The 18,884-nt window shown below is 38.3% G+C and overlaps 1 protein-coding gene and 1 long non-coding RNA gene across 7 annotated transcripts in view; one reads left to right on the forward strand and one right to left on the reverse strand.

Moving 5' to 3' along the window:
- Positions 1 to 18,884, reverse strand: part of LOC106880700 (rab GTPase-binding effector protein 1) — a 47,491-nt gene that overhangs the window by 22,806 nt on the left and 5,801 nt on the right. For 2 of the 5 annotated variants that reach the window (XM_089342915.1, XM_089342913.1), the window contains exons 2-6: positions 10,928 to 11,065; positions 9,983 to 10,186; positions 9,202 to 9,328; positions 8,860 to 8,968; positions 4,966 to 5,091 (exon numbers count right to left, since the gene is read on the reverse strand). In XM_089342915.1, the coding sequence (XP_089199041.1) occupies positions 4,966 to 5,091; positions 8,860 to 8,968; positions 9,202 to 9,328; positions 9,983 to 10,186; positions 10,928 to 11,065 (704 nt within the window). Of the gene's footprint in view, positions 1 to 4,965; positions 5,092 to 8,859; positions 8,969 to 9,201; positions 9,329 to 9,982; positions 10,187 to 10,927; positions 11,066 to 14,809; positions 15,075 to 18,884 lie in introns of all 5 variants that reach the window. The other 3 variants (XM_089342916.1, XM_089342914.1, XM_089342917.1) reach the window with 2 other exon arrangements.
- LOC149130918 (uncharacterized) lies at positions 1,085 to 18,475 on the forward strand. 2 transcript variants are annotated; one of them, XR_016238558.1, is made up of 5 exons: positions 1,088 to 1,724; positions 11,636 to 11,757; positions 12,743 to 12,809; positions 17,061 to 17,512; positions 17,722 to 18,475. It is a non-coding gene; the product is annotated as an uncharacterized LOC149130918 (long non-coding RNA). The 2 variants fall into 2 exon arrangements; XR_016238557.1 differs by having other exon boundaries at positions 1,085 to 1,724; positions 17,061 to 18,475.

Raw genomic sequence — 18,884 nt, forward strand, 5'->3', positions numbered from 1 at the left:
CAAAAAAAAAAAGAGTCCTATACAATGAGCAGTAGGCTCAATCTATTCCATTAGACCTTTCCAAGGCAGTGCCCCAGGATGGCCACAATCTAACGACTGAAAACAAACAAAGCCATAAAAATGAAAATGAAGACTATTCGATCGGGACAAGCCTGGGTGTCAAACAACAACAACAACAATAATAAAAATATATAAACAAACAAACAAGGACGAACAAAAGACCCAATACAAAATATAAACCATACCAAAGAAAAGACTAGATGCCAAGATGCCTGTCATTCCAATTATATAGCCATACATATATACATACATACATACACATGTGTGTGTGTGTGTGTGTGTGTGTGTGTGTGTGTGTGTGTGTGTGTGTGTGTGTGTGTGTGTGTGTGTGTGTGTGTGTGTGTGTGTGTGTGTGTGTGTGTGTGTGTGTGTGTGTGTATTATATAATGCAAGATAGAAATTTCAGAAGAAAAAAAAGACCAAAAAAACCTGTTACTGTTGGTGATGTCGTTGCTGCTACTGGGCTGGGTTTTTTTTGTTTGTTTTTTTTGCAATTTTTTTTTTTTTTTAACCATTAGCTTTAAGATTCAAGATCCACCCAGGACGAAGGAGTACCAAATAGACAAGGCAACCGAATGTTAAATGACAATTAGATTAATTTTATTATTGTTGTTGTTGTTGTTGTTGGCAACATCTTAGACTTTTTAAGTTTTATAACTTGTACAATGTAGATAAGTCATGAAAAAAAAAGACAAGAAAAAGAATTAAGTAAAGAAATAAAAACAAAATGATTATAAAAGTTCATAGGTTTTCATCAAGCTAATTACTGTGACATAGGAATGTGTACGTAGGGTGTGTGTGTGTGTGTGTGTGTGTGTGTGTGTGTGTGTGTGTGTGTGTGTGTGTGTGTGTATAGACACATCAGCATACAATAGACTGAATCGTCAACTTTGAACCAATAAACTATGAGATATATATGAGAGAGAGTACTTTATCTCCTGTTTAAACACCTGAATGTGTGTGTGTACACACACACACACACACACACACACACACATTGCAGGCATACATATCACTATATTATATCATTGTATGTTGGAAGATAGACACATACACACTGCTATTTATCTATATTACACACATACACACACACACTCTTATCATTTTAATGATTGTTAATTTCTAATTTACAGCAGAAATGGGAGGATTTCTACCTAGTTTTTTTTTTTCTTTTAAGACAAAAAAAAAAATCACTAACAAATTTTCTGAAACCTTAGCAAAAAAAACATGAGACCATTGCTGGGTGATATCCTGTCAGCATGGATGACACTATTACCACCTGTTGGCATCAGAAAGACACAAAAAAGACATTTAACCAACAGCACCACCACCCACAACAACAACAGCTACACTACCTCACAGAGGATGGAAGTAGATGAAGATCCAAGCAGCCAACCCTAGGTCTGTGGTACAAACTTACCCTTTTTGAAGTGTTTTAAATTAACACCTACTATAAAAAATTCCATGTTGAGTTATGTTCTAAACACCAGCTGAATAATGACAATTATTTCACTAAATTCTTCACCCCTTTCAAAAATAATTGAAACAATGGTAGCGTATACCAAGAGAAACATGGTAGCAAAAGGGTTAAAGACTCCCATTTCTCAAAGACACACTGGAAGACAACGGAAGGAAGGAAAGCAAAGGAAAAAAAACTAAGAAAGGTGAGTCTTTTTTTCCTCCTTTTTTAAACTTTTATTGTTTACAGAGGAATTCTTTCTGTTTTTAGGCTCCACATTCAAGTTAACTATTTCCAGATCTTATTGTTATTGTTGTTGTTGTTATTATTATTATCATTAATCTCATCATGAGAGATAGTATTGCATAGTGATAATAAGTCCTGGGGTTGATTTGTCGACTAAAGGCGGTGCTCCAGCATGGCCACAGTCAAAATGACTGAAACAAGTAAAAGAGTAAAAGAGGCGTGATTTAAGAGATATTTATCATAGTATTGAATAGTGATAGTACAGGATGTATAGTATGTGCACGTACGCATGTGATGTTAGCAGTGTGTGGTTTGTGTTACAGTATTGGGTGGTGGCTATGTAGAGTATGTGGTGTGTGAGTTGTGCTATAGTATTGGGTGGTGATTGTATACAGTATATCGAGCAGATTGCATGGTGATGATCGTGTTGAAATTTTCAGGTGTACATTGTCACAAATACAGAAAAACTACAATGATACAATCATCACACAATTTACAAACATTTAGAAGAATACATTTTCAAAATTTAGAAAAATTTGCAAGAATACATTCACACATCTTGAAAAAGTTATAGAAATATTTACACACCTTATGGAAAATTATTCTGATTTATAAACATACCTTATGGAAAGTTACAGTGTCAGTTTACATACATTACAGAATATTCAGTAATACAATATAGATAGTGTATAAATATTAACAAGATAGAAATCGTGTTTTAACGCTAAAGGCTGCCATCTCTTATTACAGTTTTGAGAATTTTATTTTGAATTTACCGAAAAAAAAAATTAAAATAGCTGCAAAGTTAGAAAACAAAAGTAGGGTGTTTCTATAAGGGTCAACAAGAGAACATCTACATATTAAGTCAGCCTGCTAGAAACAACAGCTAAATATCCATCAAACCATACATAAGACTCGTTAGATAATATAGCTTAAGGCACGTTATGTCTGGAAAAGTAAAGACAGAATAGTTTGTTGGAACACCTTAAATCATAATTCTGCTTGACTGGAGCCAACTTGTGGTCTGTCAACAACAACAAAAAAATAACCTGAAAAATTATTATCTTATTAACAACAAATTAAATATTCATTATTAAACCTCAACAAAGCCAATTAATTACCTTTAACAACAACAACAACAACAACAAAATGTAAGATGGATTGAGTAAAAAGACAATGAAAAGTCAAGAAACAAAAAAAGAGATAATAAAATAAAAGAATGCCAGGGAAATAAATTGAAAAAACAAGACAGATTAAGACAACCACGAATGAAGAAAATCACAAGATCACTGAAGCATGAAGCCAATTTTCAGAGAGAAATATCTTTTGGGGGGGTAACGAGAAACCCCCGAGGATTTTGTGAAGTAAAATTTACACTACTAAGTGTGCTCGTTGAAAAATAAAAGCAAACAAAAACAAAAAAAAATCTAGCCCCTATTCGAATTCTCTCTCCCTTTGTTCTTTGATGAATAAAAGAAAAATTAAGGAATAGAAAGAAATAAACAAAGCCCTTAAAACAGATTTGAAAAAAAAAAAAAAAAAAAAAAAAAAAGGAGAAAAAATACAGTATTTTCCAGCATACAAGTCGAATTTTGCAGACCAAAATTAAGAGGCATAAAAAGTTGACCTTGATGGAATTTGAACTCAGAACGTCAAGACGGACAAAATGCCACTAAGCATTTTTTTCCCAGCATACTCTTTTACTTGTTTCAGTCATTTGACTGTGGCCATGCTGGAGCACTGCCTTTCAACACTTCTTACAACTCGCCATCTTAATAATAATAATAATAATAATAACAATGATTATGATGGTGATGATGATGATGATGATGATGACTTCAAATTTTGGCACAAGGCCAGCAATTTGGAGGAAGGGATTAAGTTGATTAGATCGACCCCAGTATGCAACTGATACTTATTTTATTGACCCCAAAAGGATGGAAGGCAAAGTCGACTTCGGCAGAATTTGATCCCAGAATGAGAAGACGGATGAAATGCCGCTAAGTCTTTTGTCTGGCGTGCAAACAATTCTGCCAGTTCGCCACCTCGAATAATAATAATAATAATAATAATAATTCCACTAGAGAAACAAGACCATAAATTTGAGAAGAAGGAGTTAATTGATTACACTAACCCTAGTATACTTAACAGGCGGTTTAGTGACCCAGGAGGATGACTGGTAAAGTTGATCTTAGCTGTATTTGAATGTAAAGGGACTTACATAAACACCACAAGGCATTCTGTTCACTGCTCCACCAATTCTGCTACACCGCCACCTTACAAGGATGAGTTCTGACATAGGCCAGGTCAGGCCAGGTCAGGTCAGGTCATGCCATATGTTTAGACAAAGCATTAGGCAAGTTATTCGACGCTGGTCCTCAACAGATACTTCATTTTATGAAGCCAGGAAAGATGGCAAACAAGGTTGACCACAGTGGAATATTTGAACTCTGAACAAGTACTTAATATTGCATGGCATTTTGTCTCACGCTCTATGGATGCAGCCAATCCAACACATATGCAAGTATATATGCACACGTGTGCATATGCATGTGTGTGTCTCTCTCTCTCCCTCTGTGTGTGTGTGTGTGTGTGTGTGTGTGTGTGTGTGTGTGTATATATATATATATACACACACACACATATACATATACATACACACACACATACAATCATACACGCTCGTGTAGAGTTAAAACAAACCCGATCATATCTATGAAACACTTGTCCAAAAAGGAGGGGTGGTGGGGAAGAGGGGGAAATCAGGAGGGAGGGAGAGAGAAAGAGAGGGAGAAATAAATCAAAGACAAAAATAAATTTACAAAGAATAAAAATAAAATATAACAATAATAATAATAATAATAATAACAGCCAACAACAAAATGAATAAATATATATACAAAAATAAATAAATAAATAAATGGTCAACAGCCACAACGGAACTGAGAGGGATTTTAAAGTTAAGCCAGATATTTGGTGAAGGCATCATCGTCATTGTCGCCAACGGCAACAGCAGCAGCAAGAACAACAGAGACGAAATAATGCAACATGCAGGCAGCAGCGTCTACAAATAAACAGTACCAGGTATCTACAGTGTGTGTATATATATATATATATAAATATTTATACATACATACATATATGCATAGATGTATATATATATATATATACATATATATATCTAGTGCCGTGTGCCTTACTTGGAGTTCTTTGTGGTCGCCATCTTTCCTGAAGGCTGTTAGCAAGGTTTTCAGATTGGCTTGTGCTGGCTTGGATTTCAGAGTAGGAGAGGACGGCAGAAGAAGGGTCTTCATTTTGTTGCTAGCCTGCGAGAGGGATATTCCACGGTATATATATGTGTAGGCATGTGTGAGTGTGTGTGTGTGTGTGTGTGTGTGTGTGTGTGTGTGTGTGTGTGTGTGTGTGTGTGTGTGTGTGTGTGTGTGTGTGTGTGTGTGTGTGTGTAGACAGGTAGAGAGACATTATTTGTATCTATGTACATATGCAAGTATATATTTATATCGATATTGACAGACAAACATAGATAGACAGAGAGAGAGAGAGAGAGAGAGATAGAGAGAGATTGCAAGAGACAGACAGAGAGAGAAATTTTCATGCATATATATATATATATATATATATATATATATATATAAAACAAACAAGAAATTGGAAATTTTTTGGTATTATTTATTCACTAGTGAATAATACCAAAACATTCCCAATTTCCTGTTGTGATATACTCTGTAAATAATATTTCCATAATTCTCAATTTCAATATGTATTTTGACTAATGTACGGCAGCAACTGAGACTACATATAGCATTGTAATAATGGAGTAAGCAGATAGGCTTCAAGCAGAAACAGCTGGGATTAACCTAACTACCTATATTATATATATGTGTGTACATGTGTGTATATACATATATATATATATATATATTCACACACACACACACACATATAGAAAGAGAGAGAAAGACAGACAGACAGACATATGCAGTTAGATATTTGTGTATGTGTGAATGTATGTGTACCTGCTTGTGTATATGTACATATATACACACACACATTTGTATACATACATATTTATATAGATAGGGAGTAAGTGAATAGCTCTTCTTGTGAGCAAGTGATGTTAAAATCATGTCTGTAGCTATTCATTGGTAAAAAAAACAAAAAAAACGAAACATTCCATTAAATTCTTCAGGTTTACACAGATCTCAAGATTGCATGACACCATTAAAAGCTGTAGAACAATTCACACCAGCAATTCTGAAAACCCCTTAATTTTAGACCCAACCAATTCTCAGGCCAGCCATGTTGAAAGTGTGTCCTCAAAAATATAAACCAAAGAAAAGAAATATTACAATAACCAACACATGCAAAAATAAGTTTATTGCAGCAAAATAAAATTTAATGTAACCTTTTTTTGACCCCAACCCACCTGGGACCGCCCTTGTCTCTATGATACAGACTTTTTGTTTTCAAGTGATCAAAGCTAAAACCTTCTATCAGAGTTAGTTTCGTGTTAATTTCTGTTCCAAACATCACTTAGTAATAATGACAAAGTTATTTTATGAGATCCTTTATTATTTTCAAAATTAACTGGAAAACTGAAACAAAAACCCAGGCATTTCAACAGAAATACGCTAACAAAAAATGCCAAAGAATAAAATATGATAAAACAAAATTCAAAAAAATAAATGGATTTCTATGTATATTATATAAATAATATCAACAATAATAATAAGGATTATTATGAAGTTGCATAGAATTACCTTTAATACTTTTTATATATATAAATATATATATATATATATATATATATATATATATATATATAGCATTACATAGACCTACACTGAGAGTGAACTGGTAAATGTTTGGGGGTAATCCCTTACTATTTATTTATATATATATATATATATATATATATATATAGACATATATATACATGAAGAGGTGGCAAAAAGTTCCAGGCTTTGGGTAAAAGAAAATACAGGAGGATCAGTTAATTATGATTTTATCCAACATATTCCCCTCTCAGATTCACACACTTATCACAGTGGTCCTTCAGTTTTTCTAAGCCCTGTAAAAGAACTCAGGAGGGTGGGCCTCCAACCAGGCCTTCAAGCCAGGAACTTTTCAGTACCCCCTCGTGTGTGTGTGTGTGTGTGTGTGTGTGTAGTGTCTTATCAAAACTGAAGCTGAGAGTTTATCTTATGACTAGTTTCATGCCATTGTGATCTTCAGATAAAACTGTTATGATCTTGGTATGGGTGGTGTATATGTATATACACACCCACACACATATATATATAGATCCATTAATGTATGTAGGCAGTCTGGTATACCAGATCACCTACACACACCAACACACTCTCTCTCTCACACACACATTTTTTACAGACAAGAAAGCAAATTTATATACGCACAAACACACACACACACATAAAAAAGAAAGTAAAACTCCTTCCCAACTCAGTACAGCTCCCATGACTTTCAGAAATAGTTTTTTCACACTCAGAATTGCTGAAGCATGGAACAAACTACCCGCATCAGTTGTTAGCTGCCAAGACATTGCATCCTTTAAAACCTCCATGTGTGTTTACGTCCCCGTAACTTAGCGGTCTCTTTTTGCCGAACCGCAAAGTTACGGGGACGTAAAGACACCAGCATCAGTTGTCAAGCGATGGTGGGGGGGGGGGACAAACACAGACACACAAATAGATATATATACATATATACGACGGGCTTCTTTCAGTTTCCGTCTACCAAATCCACTCACAAGGCTTTGGTCGGCCCGAGGCTATAGTAAAAGACACCTGCCCAAGGTGCCACGCAGTGGGACTGAACCTGGAACCATGTGGTTGGTAAGCAAGCTACTTACCACACAGCCACTCCTGCGCCTGTTTATTTACGTCAAGTTTATTTATTTAATAGAACGTAAGTTACAGAAAATACCAAATGTATTTTTTTTTTAGTAGTTATCTAACATCATTACTGGAATAACTATAAAATCAAATTTTGCAGTTAAAGGGTTAAAAAAAAACCCCGAATATTTTATTCACTTCCCTCCCTCAAATAAGCACATCTTTAACCCTTTAGCATTCAGATTACTCTGTCAAGTATAATGCTTATTCATTCATATTGTTTTGAATTAATCATGTATTAGCTCATAGCTTTGAGATTTCAATGATGTGCCAGCTACATGACACTGGCATCGGCTACATTGCCTCCATGAGGCCCAACACTTAAATGGTGCTCTTCATGTGCTACCGGCAGGGGTGCTAGTTACGTGACACTGGCATCAACCACGCTGCCTCTGGATGGATAAATTTGCATAAACCGCTGAAACAATCTGAGACATGGAAGCAGAGGAATATGGATGCTGTAAAACCATAATGCACATTCATCATCAGTTTTCCATGCTGGCATGGGTTGACAGGTGCTGAGCAGCCAGAGAGCTGCTCCAGGCTCCAATCGTCTGATCTGGTATGATTTCTACAGCTGGATGCCCTTCCTAACGCCAACCACTTTACAGTGTTGACCAAGTGCTTTAGACATGGCACTAGCAGGGGTGCTTTATATGTGGCACTAGTACAGGTGCTTTTCATGTAGCACCGGCAGTAAATATAAACCAAAGAAAGAGAGAGAAGTCAATGGAAGTCACAGCTAAAAATGTGAGACGATATTACCTTCCTTGGCTAACATATGAGGAGGAGGAAGAGGAGGAGGAGGAAGAGGAGGAGGAGGAAGAGGAGGAGGAGGAAGAGGAGGAGGAGGAAGAGGAGGAGGAAGAGGAGGAGGAAGAGGAGGAGGAGGAAGAGGAGGAGGAGGAAGAGGAGGAGGAGGAAGAGGAGGAGGAGGAAGAGGAGGAGGAGGAAGAGGAGGAGGAGGAAGAGGAGGAGGAGGAAGAGGAGGAGGAGGAAGAGGAGGAGGAGGTGGAATTAGGAAGAAATGGTTGAAGAAAAAAAAAAAGAAAATTTTGAAAAATTAAAGAAAACTATAAAATGACAAAATAGATGCAAATGAGTGAGTGACCAGGGTGGGTGGAACAAGAAGCAAAGATAGGCCATGCTGGACATTACCTTCCTCATGCTGTCTTCTAGACTCTCCGCTTCAACTGATGCATTGGTACTCGAAACACTGCCACTCACTCGCTTCAGGGACTTCGCCACAGAAGCTAAAAAGCCTTCCCTGGGAATAAGAAAGATAACTCCTGTGAGATTTTAGAGAAAAATAATTATCTTTAAAAATACATTTAATCCTTCCAATAATTTTCTCACACACACACACACACACACACACACACACACACATACATGAATACAAGAGGGTACTGAAAAGTTCCTGGTTTTACGGGCGTTGCGATGGGGGTCTTGGAAGTTTCTCTCTACCAAATTCCCTCTCAACTCCAGTAAAAGACTTACCTTTCTTGATTTAACTGCATTTTCAGATCTTGAAGTTCTTGTTCTGATTTCTCATTCATTTTCATCATTCTCTGCCACACGCTCTCATACTGAGCTGCTGTCTTCCTTGAAGCTTCATCTGCTGCTTCTGTAACACACAAACAGGTATTTTTTTTTCGTTTTTTTAGAATAAAAGCAACCAAGGTACCCCTCACCACACACTCCAGTGCTAGCGATAGGAAAGAAAGCCTCTAGGCCTAACACCCAGGCCTTAAGAATCATATGAGACGTCGTCAGCGATAAGGAAACCAAACTTAGAATGAAATGAGTTCAAGAAGTGGTCCTACTCGGTCACGAGTTGCCTTCCACCATACGTATGATAGAAGACAACTAGTTTTATGCCCTTGTTCTGACATCAGATGGTGGCTGTACACAAGCCTGTCATACAAGTGATGGTGTTCATTTTCAGTCTTTTGTGAATAACATGCCTAGCCATGGGGAAAGATTACCTTATTTAAAAACAAGTGTTGGTGACAAGAAGGGCATAAAAATGTAGAAAATGAAAACAAAACATTTTATTCTTTCTACTTAACATTATCTTAATAAAGGAGTGACCAACCTGCTAGAAATAACAGCCAAATCTCCTTCAAATGACACTACTATTCAAAAAGCTACAGGACATATTGGATAATGAGGCTTTATATGCACAATGCCTGAAAATACAACGGGATGGTCACAGTTGGAATGCCTTCAATCACAAGTCTGCCAAATCAGGGTTGATCTGGAGCCCAAACAACATTACCTTTCATAATACTCTGCAAACTGGCAATCTCCTCCTGGCACTGGCGCCGAATGTCTTCCACTTCATCCTGTTTGTTCTCTTCCGAAACGGCCGCAGCAGCCTTCAGATCTTCAAGTTCACTTTGTAGCTTCTTCAAGTCTATCAAGAGAGAGTTGTTCTTGCCAAGGGCCTCAGCTGTTGTGTCACGTTCTCGCTTCAGTTCCTCTGAAACATAGAAAAACATATATATATCTATTAATATTTTGCTTAGGCATCGTGAGACTAATAACCTGGTGTAGAACCCAGTAGACTTATGCTTCAAAATGAAGCATTAGTTGAGTACAGAGCAGTAATTACAAAATGAGATGACAATGGAATAAATGATTATCTTATGAGCTTCACTAGCTTACAGCTAGGGTGTTACTCAGGCACTCAACTAGGAGTGCACTGCATCTTACAGCAGAAACAGCTGTAAGCTAATGAAGTGCATAAGATAATTATAGGCACAGGAGTGGCTGTGTGATAAGTAGCTTGCTTACCAACCACATGGTTCCAGGTTCAATCCCACTGTGTGGCACCTTGGGCAAGTGTCTTCACCTATAGCCTTGGGCTGACCAAAGCCTTGTGAGTGGATTTCGTAGACGGAAACTGAAAGAAGACTATCATATATATGTAAAAATCCTGCCAAAACAGTCACAGAAGTCTGGTGCAGGCTTCAGCCTGCTGGCTCTTGTACCGTCCCACCCATGCTAGCATGGAACACAGATGTTAAATGATGATGACACACACAATGGGCATCTTCCAATTTCCATCGACCAAATCTACTCATGAGGCTTTTGTTTACGAAGGGTTACGAAGGGTTACAGAAACAAGCTTCTTACCACACAGCCACACCTTGCACCTGTACAGAAATACAACCCCCCCACACACACACACAAATTAAGAAACCCCAGCCCCAGAACTCACCTTCTTTCTGAAGAAACAGCTCCTTCAGTTTGGCTCTTTTTAAGCCAAACTCTTTCTCTTGTTCTTCTTTCTCCCGAATCAGTTCACGCTCCCTTCGTTCCAGATAGGCAAGCCGTTCATGCAGAACCCTCAGTTCCTCTGTAAATAAAACAACACACCATTGGTCAAAAAGGATGGTAGCTCTGGACAAGCAAGGCAGCTAAATAGACATCACAGCTATGAGCCCTGCATTTTACCAAACTGCAGGGAGGGAAAGAAGACAAAAACTGAGCCCTGTGGGCAAAGACCTCCAAATATAGAGGATGAAGATGAAAACACAGAATCAATAGCAATTTGTCCTGGAAGAGAATAAAAAATACTTCACTGGGAAACCAAGTTAAGGGTTAGTGACAGGAAAAGCATCTGACCATAGAATACTGCCTCAATAACCCTTGTCCAAGTTACATCAGCATGGGAAAAGCAGAGGTGATGATGATGATTGTGATGGTGGGGATGATGATGATGATGATTGTGATGGTGGGAATGATGATGATGATGAGTGAAGTTCAAGGCCCATCCTCGCAGCCTGGCGCAAGGGGGGGGTAAGGACATAAAGAGTTGGAAGAAATACTGCCAAGTGTTTTTTCAAATGTGTTACTGATTCTGCCAGCTCACCTCCTTAATAATAATAATAATAATAATAATAATTCTTTCTCATTTTGGCACAAGGATAGCAATTTGGGGAAGAATGAAAGGCAAACTTGGCCTCGACGAAATTTGAACTCAGAACATAATTATGCATGATATGCCGCTAAGCAGTTTGCCCAGCATGCTAACAATTCTGCCAGCTGGTAAGTAATAATATATTTTCATTGATAAAAAGGTAAAGACCCCCTCCCATGGGAATGCACCAAGAAAGTTACCCTCCGAGGCACAAGTCCAGACAAGGTTGTTTATGGAAGACCAGCAGTCACCCATGCATACCAGCCTCACCTCTTCAGGCCATAGATGTTATCCAAGGGAGAGGCAAAGGGGCCGATACAGCTTGGCACCAGTGACGTCACAGCTCATTTCTACAGCTGAGTGAACTGGAGTAACGTGAAATAAAGTGTCTTGCTCAAGAACACAACACACAGCCTAGTCTGGGAATCGATCTCACTACCTCACGATTGTGAGCCCGACACTCTAACCCCTGAGCCATGCAGCTTCATTTTCATTGATAGGAATCCCTAAATTTATAGGACAGGGCTGCCCAGAAGGGATGGATGAAGGGCAAAAATCAAACACAGCAATGCAACTAAGATCTAAGAAGAGAAAGTCGAGTAACGAAATGAAATGCTGTAAATACATTTACTCCAACAGTGCCATACTGCGTCGGTATTGCACTAAATTCCATTGCATAATAATGATTTTAATCTTCTCTGCAGCAGCTGCTGTTGTTGTTGCTATAATACTTGCACAACATCTCAACCAGCAAACTTACTGCATGGTATACTGTGGCAGTACAGTCCCAGACCACACAGACATATATACACAGCAGCCAGCTACACTAAACGAGCTAATGTGAGAGCTTTTAGGTCGTTGTTTGATTGGCTGGAAATAGCAGTGAAAATGTCCTTTAAATCACAACCAATTATTTGTACAATGTATGGGACAGTCCTTGGTCACACTTTCATATATACAGCAGTCAGCTACACTAAACGAGCTAACAGGAGAGCCTTTAGGTAGTTGCTCAACCTGCTAGAAATAGCAGCCAAAATAGCAAAAATACCAAGCTGCAATGAAGAAAAGTTTAAGGAAGTTTTTTATGTTTGAAAACTTTATCCTTTATCGCAGGAAAGAAGAAGAAAATGATGAAAAGAAGGAACAGAAAACGGCAAGAAATTCCAAGAACAAAGAATGTGTATGTATATTTGGACTCAAATTGGAAACTCAAGACCCACTTTTCTGGGATTCCTTCACATATTACATTAGAGCTGTAATGCCAATCGGCTCCCTACAAGTAGTTACCATATTTACTCACGAGTCATACCCCTAATTTAAAGTTAAATGTTGGTACAAAATTTTTTCCCTTCATAGTTTTAGTTTTGCTCTGTGTATGTCACCCAGTTTTATTTAATTTTTTTTTTTTTTCAGTTAAAATCGAATATATACAATAGTATGATTCATGCATGACGAAACACAATAATAATTTTTGCTGTCGAGGTGACCTATTTAGCTGAAAGTAGTGAAGTGTCCTGAAAGTGTAATTGTCAGAGTAAAAACAGGCTGGAGAATGTTGGGAGAGCTTTTATCTCTGCTGGTAACAAGGGCTTTGCTTTCAGAGTAAAGGGCAGATCGTATGAAGCTTGTGTGCAAAGTGAAATGTTAATGGCCACAAGATGTTAGCCTTGAAAGAGTGGAAGACTAGTAGAAAGAAATTAAGCAAGTGTGCATAGAAGGAAAACAAAAGACCCCACTTTGGTCATGAATGACCATGGGATTACACCTAGAAAGTTGACCCACCGAGGCACAAGTCCAGACAAGGTTGTTTATAGAAGACCAGCAGTTGACCATGAATACCAGCCTCCTCTCTCCATGCCACTAATGTTATCCGAGGGAAAGGCAAAGACTGATACAGCTTGGCACCAGTGACATCACAACTCATTTCTACAGCTGAGTGAACTGGGGCAGCACAAAATAAAGTGTCTTGCTCAAGAACACAATACACAGCCTGGTCTATGAATCAAACTCACAACCTAATGATTGTGAGACCAATGTTCTAACCACTGAACCATGACCTTTCAGTGTGCATAAATAACAGGTTGTTGATGAGCCGAGAGAGAAAAACTGGATGCAAGAAGAATCTAATGTAAAGACAGATCTTAGAAACTGTCAAGGACGGTCGTGATGACAATGTACACAGAAATGTATGTACGTATAGAATTACTGTGTATAAAATCTATGTACGTATAGAATTACTGTGTATAAAATCTATGTACATATAGAATTACTGTGTATAAAATCCATGTACATATAGAATTACACTGTATAACAAAATTGTTATTTTCATATTGTCCGCCACTAAGGGACATGCTCAAGTGATTAAGGTCAAGCAACTGACAAGCAAATCTGTGGTTTTGAGCAGAATATTTGCTATAACGATATTTCTGCTTCAGCAACTCGGCACTGAATTTGTCTGAAATGTAAAGGAAAATAGGTCAGTTTCAAAACAATGGCCCTCAGGTCACAAATTCAATGTTTGAAGGGAATAGTAGTTATTTCCTTTGATTTCTAGGTAGAAGCAAATAAGAAATAACACTGAAGTATTTCACCCATCACTACGTTCTGAGTTCAAATTCCATCAAGGTCAACTTTGCCTTGCATCCTTTCGGGGTCGATAAATTAAGTAACAGTTACGCACTGGGGTCGATGTAATTGATTGTTCCCCTCCCCACAAAATCCAGGCCTTGTGACTATAGCAGAAAGGATCATTATTATTATTATTATTATTATTATTATTATTATGATTGTTATTATTATTATATTCAGGTTACTCTGTGAATGGTAACACTTTGTTTTGAATTAGTCATGCAAGATCTCATTGCTTCGAGACCTTTGATGATGTGATTGTTTAGTTTTTAGAAAGACAATGTGTCAGGTAGGTGTGAGACCAGGGCAGAAGAATATGTGAGCCAGTCAAACATGGCCAGGTTAAATGCTGAAGGGTTACACAAGGATAGTTGAAAGAATCACTTCCACATCGAATATAAACATGGACTGATAGGATTATAAAGTCAAAGCAGACATAAAACAATTAAACCAAAAGCAAGCATTGAAAGTGTAAACCTGTATAAAAAAGAGAATACCCAAAATTCCTCACTAATATCGTCCACCACCAAGAACTAAATGTAGTAGTCCTACCTATACACTGTGGTAGCAGTGGTGGTGGTAGTAGATGTTGCAGTAGATTATCAAGTGTGGGTTAGTTGGTAAAGCACTGGAATTCAATCAAGCATGAAGGAGAAGAACGCAGGTTCAGTCCCTGAACACAGTCGATGAAATAGTTCACTTCACCCACCAGTCAGCTGGTTTTAGCGGTGGTGGTGGTAGTGGTGGTGATGCTTTTATTTACCTTTTTTTGTTATTTTCAGTTTTATTTTTTTAGTTTTGGTTCAGTTAGTTAAGGCTGAAATTCCACACAAAAAAAAAGACATGACAATTGAGTGACATCAGAGAAATCCAAAAGACAATGTTTAGGTGGGTACTCAGCCTGCTAGAAATAGCAGCTAAATCACCCTCGACTCAAACTCCAAAGAGACTTAAACACAAACTCATTGGAAATGGTAGTCTTAGATATCCCCAAAACAGAAAAGGGAAGGTTCCAATGGGCGTGCCTTCAATCACAGGACAGCTTGATCATGACTGACCTGCAATTGAGCACAAACAATGAAAACATTTCATTTTTGGACTTGGTTTGCAAGATTCTTTATGTGAGTCTGTGTGTTGAAGTATATTTTGTAGTTTATGGGGAGAGTCATTCTCTTTTAGTGCCTTATTATTTAACACACTCACTGGTAAAATTTCCACTCATTTATTTATTTATTTATTTTTCTAAAATTTTCATTGTGTCTTTGCAACCTTTTCAACTATAGAAAAGGTTGAAAACTATTGAAATGGTTGCAAAACACAACGAAAATTTTAGAAAAATAAATAAGTAAATGAGTGGAAATCAGACCGGTGAGTGTGTTAAATTATAAGGCACTAAAAGAGAATGACTCTCTCTCCAGACACAACAGAATGAAAACATTCATAACCTGATATAAGCACACTTCATTTAACTCTTCCTCTCTCTCTCTCTCTTTCTCTCTCCTCCCTTCTCTTTCTCTGCCCCTCTTTCCAACATCAGTGGACAACACCCATTTTCAAGTGGTGGAAGGAGTAAGTAGGTGGGTTAGTAACAAACATTGACACAAAGGCACCAAGGGGGTTAGTCTGCTCTGCGGGGCAATTGGTGTTAGGCAGGGCATCCAGCTGTAAAAATCGTGCCACACCAGACACAAGAACCGTGGTGAAGTCTTCTACCTGGTCGGCTCCTATGAAACCATCCGACCCATGCCAGCATAAAAAGCAGACATTAAATGATGATGATGAAGTACCCATCAAATACAGGAATTTATAGTATCAACTAACCCCTTCCCTAAAAACTACTGGCCTTTTGCCTAAATTAGAATCAATTATTATTAGTGGTGGTGGTGGTAGTATGCAATTATCACTGGTATTATGCACACCACTAATTACTACTTCTACTACTATATTTTCCAGCACACAAGTTGCCATAGTACTTAAATCACGGTAAACTTTTCAAACAAAATGAAAGACAATTTTTAAGTCTAAACTCCTCATAATAAGTCAGTTTTTTCCCCCCCAAAATAATCAGTCTACCAGAGATTTATTTTCGTTGTTGGCACCATTTTTGGCCTGAAGAATTCAATATCTTTCACTTGTTTCAGTGATTAGACTGCAGTCATGCTGGAGCGCCGTCTTGAAGAATTCTTCATTGAATGAATCAACCCCCAGAACCTGTTTTTTTTGTTTTTTTTCCCCCCCTTTTTCTAAATCTAGTACTTATTCTATTGGTCTCTTTTGCTGAACTGCTAAGTTATGGGGACGTAAACACACCAACACCAGTTGTCAAGTGGTGGTGGTGGTGGTGGAGGACAGACAGACAAACAGAAAAACAAAAGCACACACATGACGAGCTTCTTTCAGGTTCCATCTACCAAATCCGCTCACAAAGCATTGGTTGACCCGAGGACTTAGTAGAAGACACTTGCCCAATACCTACATCACTATATAGATGTGTGTGAGAGAGAGAGAGAGAGAGAGAGAGAGAGAGAGAGAGGGAGGATATAGTATTACTACTGAGATTTCAGCGAGGCAATGTAGATATTGTGACATTTAAAATACTGACACTAACTACAACATTATTCATATCAGAAGATTAAGACCAACACTTGCAAGACGTTAGAGACATTCCCTGGAAAAGTACATTCACACTGCCAATAACTTTGATATGTATTCATATCTCCTTCCCTCTCTGTCCCTCCCTCTCTCTCTCTCTCTCTCTCATTTATCTCAGCTTATCTCTGTATTATCTTCTGTGTCTTTTAAGGTTTAAACATGACGAAGGAACAATACAGCCGATGACCTGGAAACGGGCGAGAGAGATACATACCGTTGATGTTTGAAGTACTGTGAAGCCAGTGTCTGAAGGAATGGAATTTCAGAGAAGAGATAACATTCTAGGAAGGAAGTGTTGGACGTGGTGGGTTTTTTTTTTTTTAGAGGGAGCTGGAGTGTATAGCTATTGAGAGCAGAAGAGATGGGCGTAACGAGAAGGTTGGTATGGAGATTATCTCAGACACACACACACACACACACACATATCGATTTGCTGTGCTTGAAAAGACACATCAAGCTAAGCCAAACCGTGACCATCTATTCAATCAGGCTGAGAGATTCTTGTCCTGCAGGCTTGTAGGTGCTGGCATCATGTAAAAGCACCAGTGTCATTGTCACATAAAATGTACTTTTGCTGGTACCACGTACGAGGAACCTGTGCCAGTGCCACATAAGAGGAGCCTGTGCCAGTGCCACATAAGAGGAGCCTGTGCCAGTGCCACATAAGAGGAGCCTGTGCCAGTGCCACATAAGAGGAGCCTGTGCCAGTGCCACATAAGAGGAGCCTGTGCCAGTGCCACATAAGAGGAGCCTGTGCCAGTGCCACATAAGAGGAACCTGTGCCAGTGCCACATAAGAGGAGCCTGTGCCAGTGCCACATAAGAGGAGCCTGTGCCAGTGCCACACAAGGCACCCATGCCGGTGTTACATAAAAAGCATTCCTGCAGGTGCCACACATTGAGCACCAGTTCATGTACAACGTATAAAGCATCAGTGCTGGTGCCACATATTCTATCAGTCTCTTTTGCCGAGCCACTAAGTTACAGGGATGTAAGCACACCAACATCGGTTGTCAAGTGATGGTGGGGAACAAACACAGATACACAAGCATACATATATATATATATATACAAATAATATGTGAGTATATGCATATATACGTACATGTATGTACATACCTACATCTACATGTATATACTGACGCATATCTGGGTACAGGCCGTCACAAAAAAACGTAGACAAAATGAGAAACAGAACATAAACAGACCACAGAAAACACACAGGCCACATAGAGAACATTTTCTTCATCAGCTGCCACCATTCTAAAACTAAGCGTTTTGAAGAGTTAGATATATACAACAGGCTTCTTTCAGTTACCATCTACCAAATCTGATCTATCTGAGGGCTGTAGTAGAAAACATTTGCCCGAGGTGGGGTGCAGTAGGACTGAACCCACAACCGTGAGTTTGGGAAGTAAGCTTCTTACCCACACAGCCATGCCTGTGCCTATGTACAAGCTCAACTAGAAAACGAACAGTTAACTTGGGTCACATCTCAAGGCTGTCCCAGTTTTATAGATGCAAATATACAATTGTTCGTTCCAAAATCTGAAAAAAGAAAAAAAAAGCTGAAATCTGAAACATTTTCAGTGCCAAGCAATTCAGATCTCGTCACAGACTGACGGAAGGCAGCAAAATGGCTACAGGGGTAGAGGGGGGTGGAGGGGAAATGGGGTAAAAGTATTTCTGTTAAAAACTAACGGTGAACTTTAAACTTCCTGACACAGCAGACATAGTCACAGGGCAGCTAAGTTATTTAATATGGCTACTGTTTATGAGCAGCAGAAGTGGTTTTTATCTCCTTTCTTTTAAATTTTATGGGGGTTATATATATATATATATATATATATATATATATATATGTTTCTGTGGTAATTTAATCAGTTACAAACAGAAAAAAAGAAACTTGTGCTAATACTATTTTTATTCATATTTAACTACAGAATTTGAGGTACTTAAAACTAGCCCACCGGGTA

The sequence above is a fragment of the Octopus bimaculoides genome, chromosome 26 (assembly GCF_046866305.1).
Source record: "Octopus bimaculoides isolate indiv1 chromosome 26, ASM4686630v1, whole genome shotgun sequence".
In the NCBI taxonomy this organism is placed as follows: domain Eukaryota; kingdom Metazoa; phylum Mollusca; class Cephalopoda; order Octopoda; family Octopodidae; genus Octopus; species Octopus bimaculoides.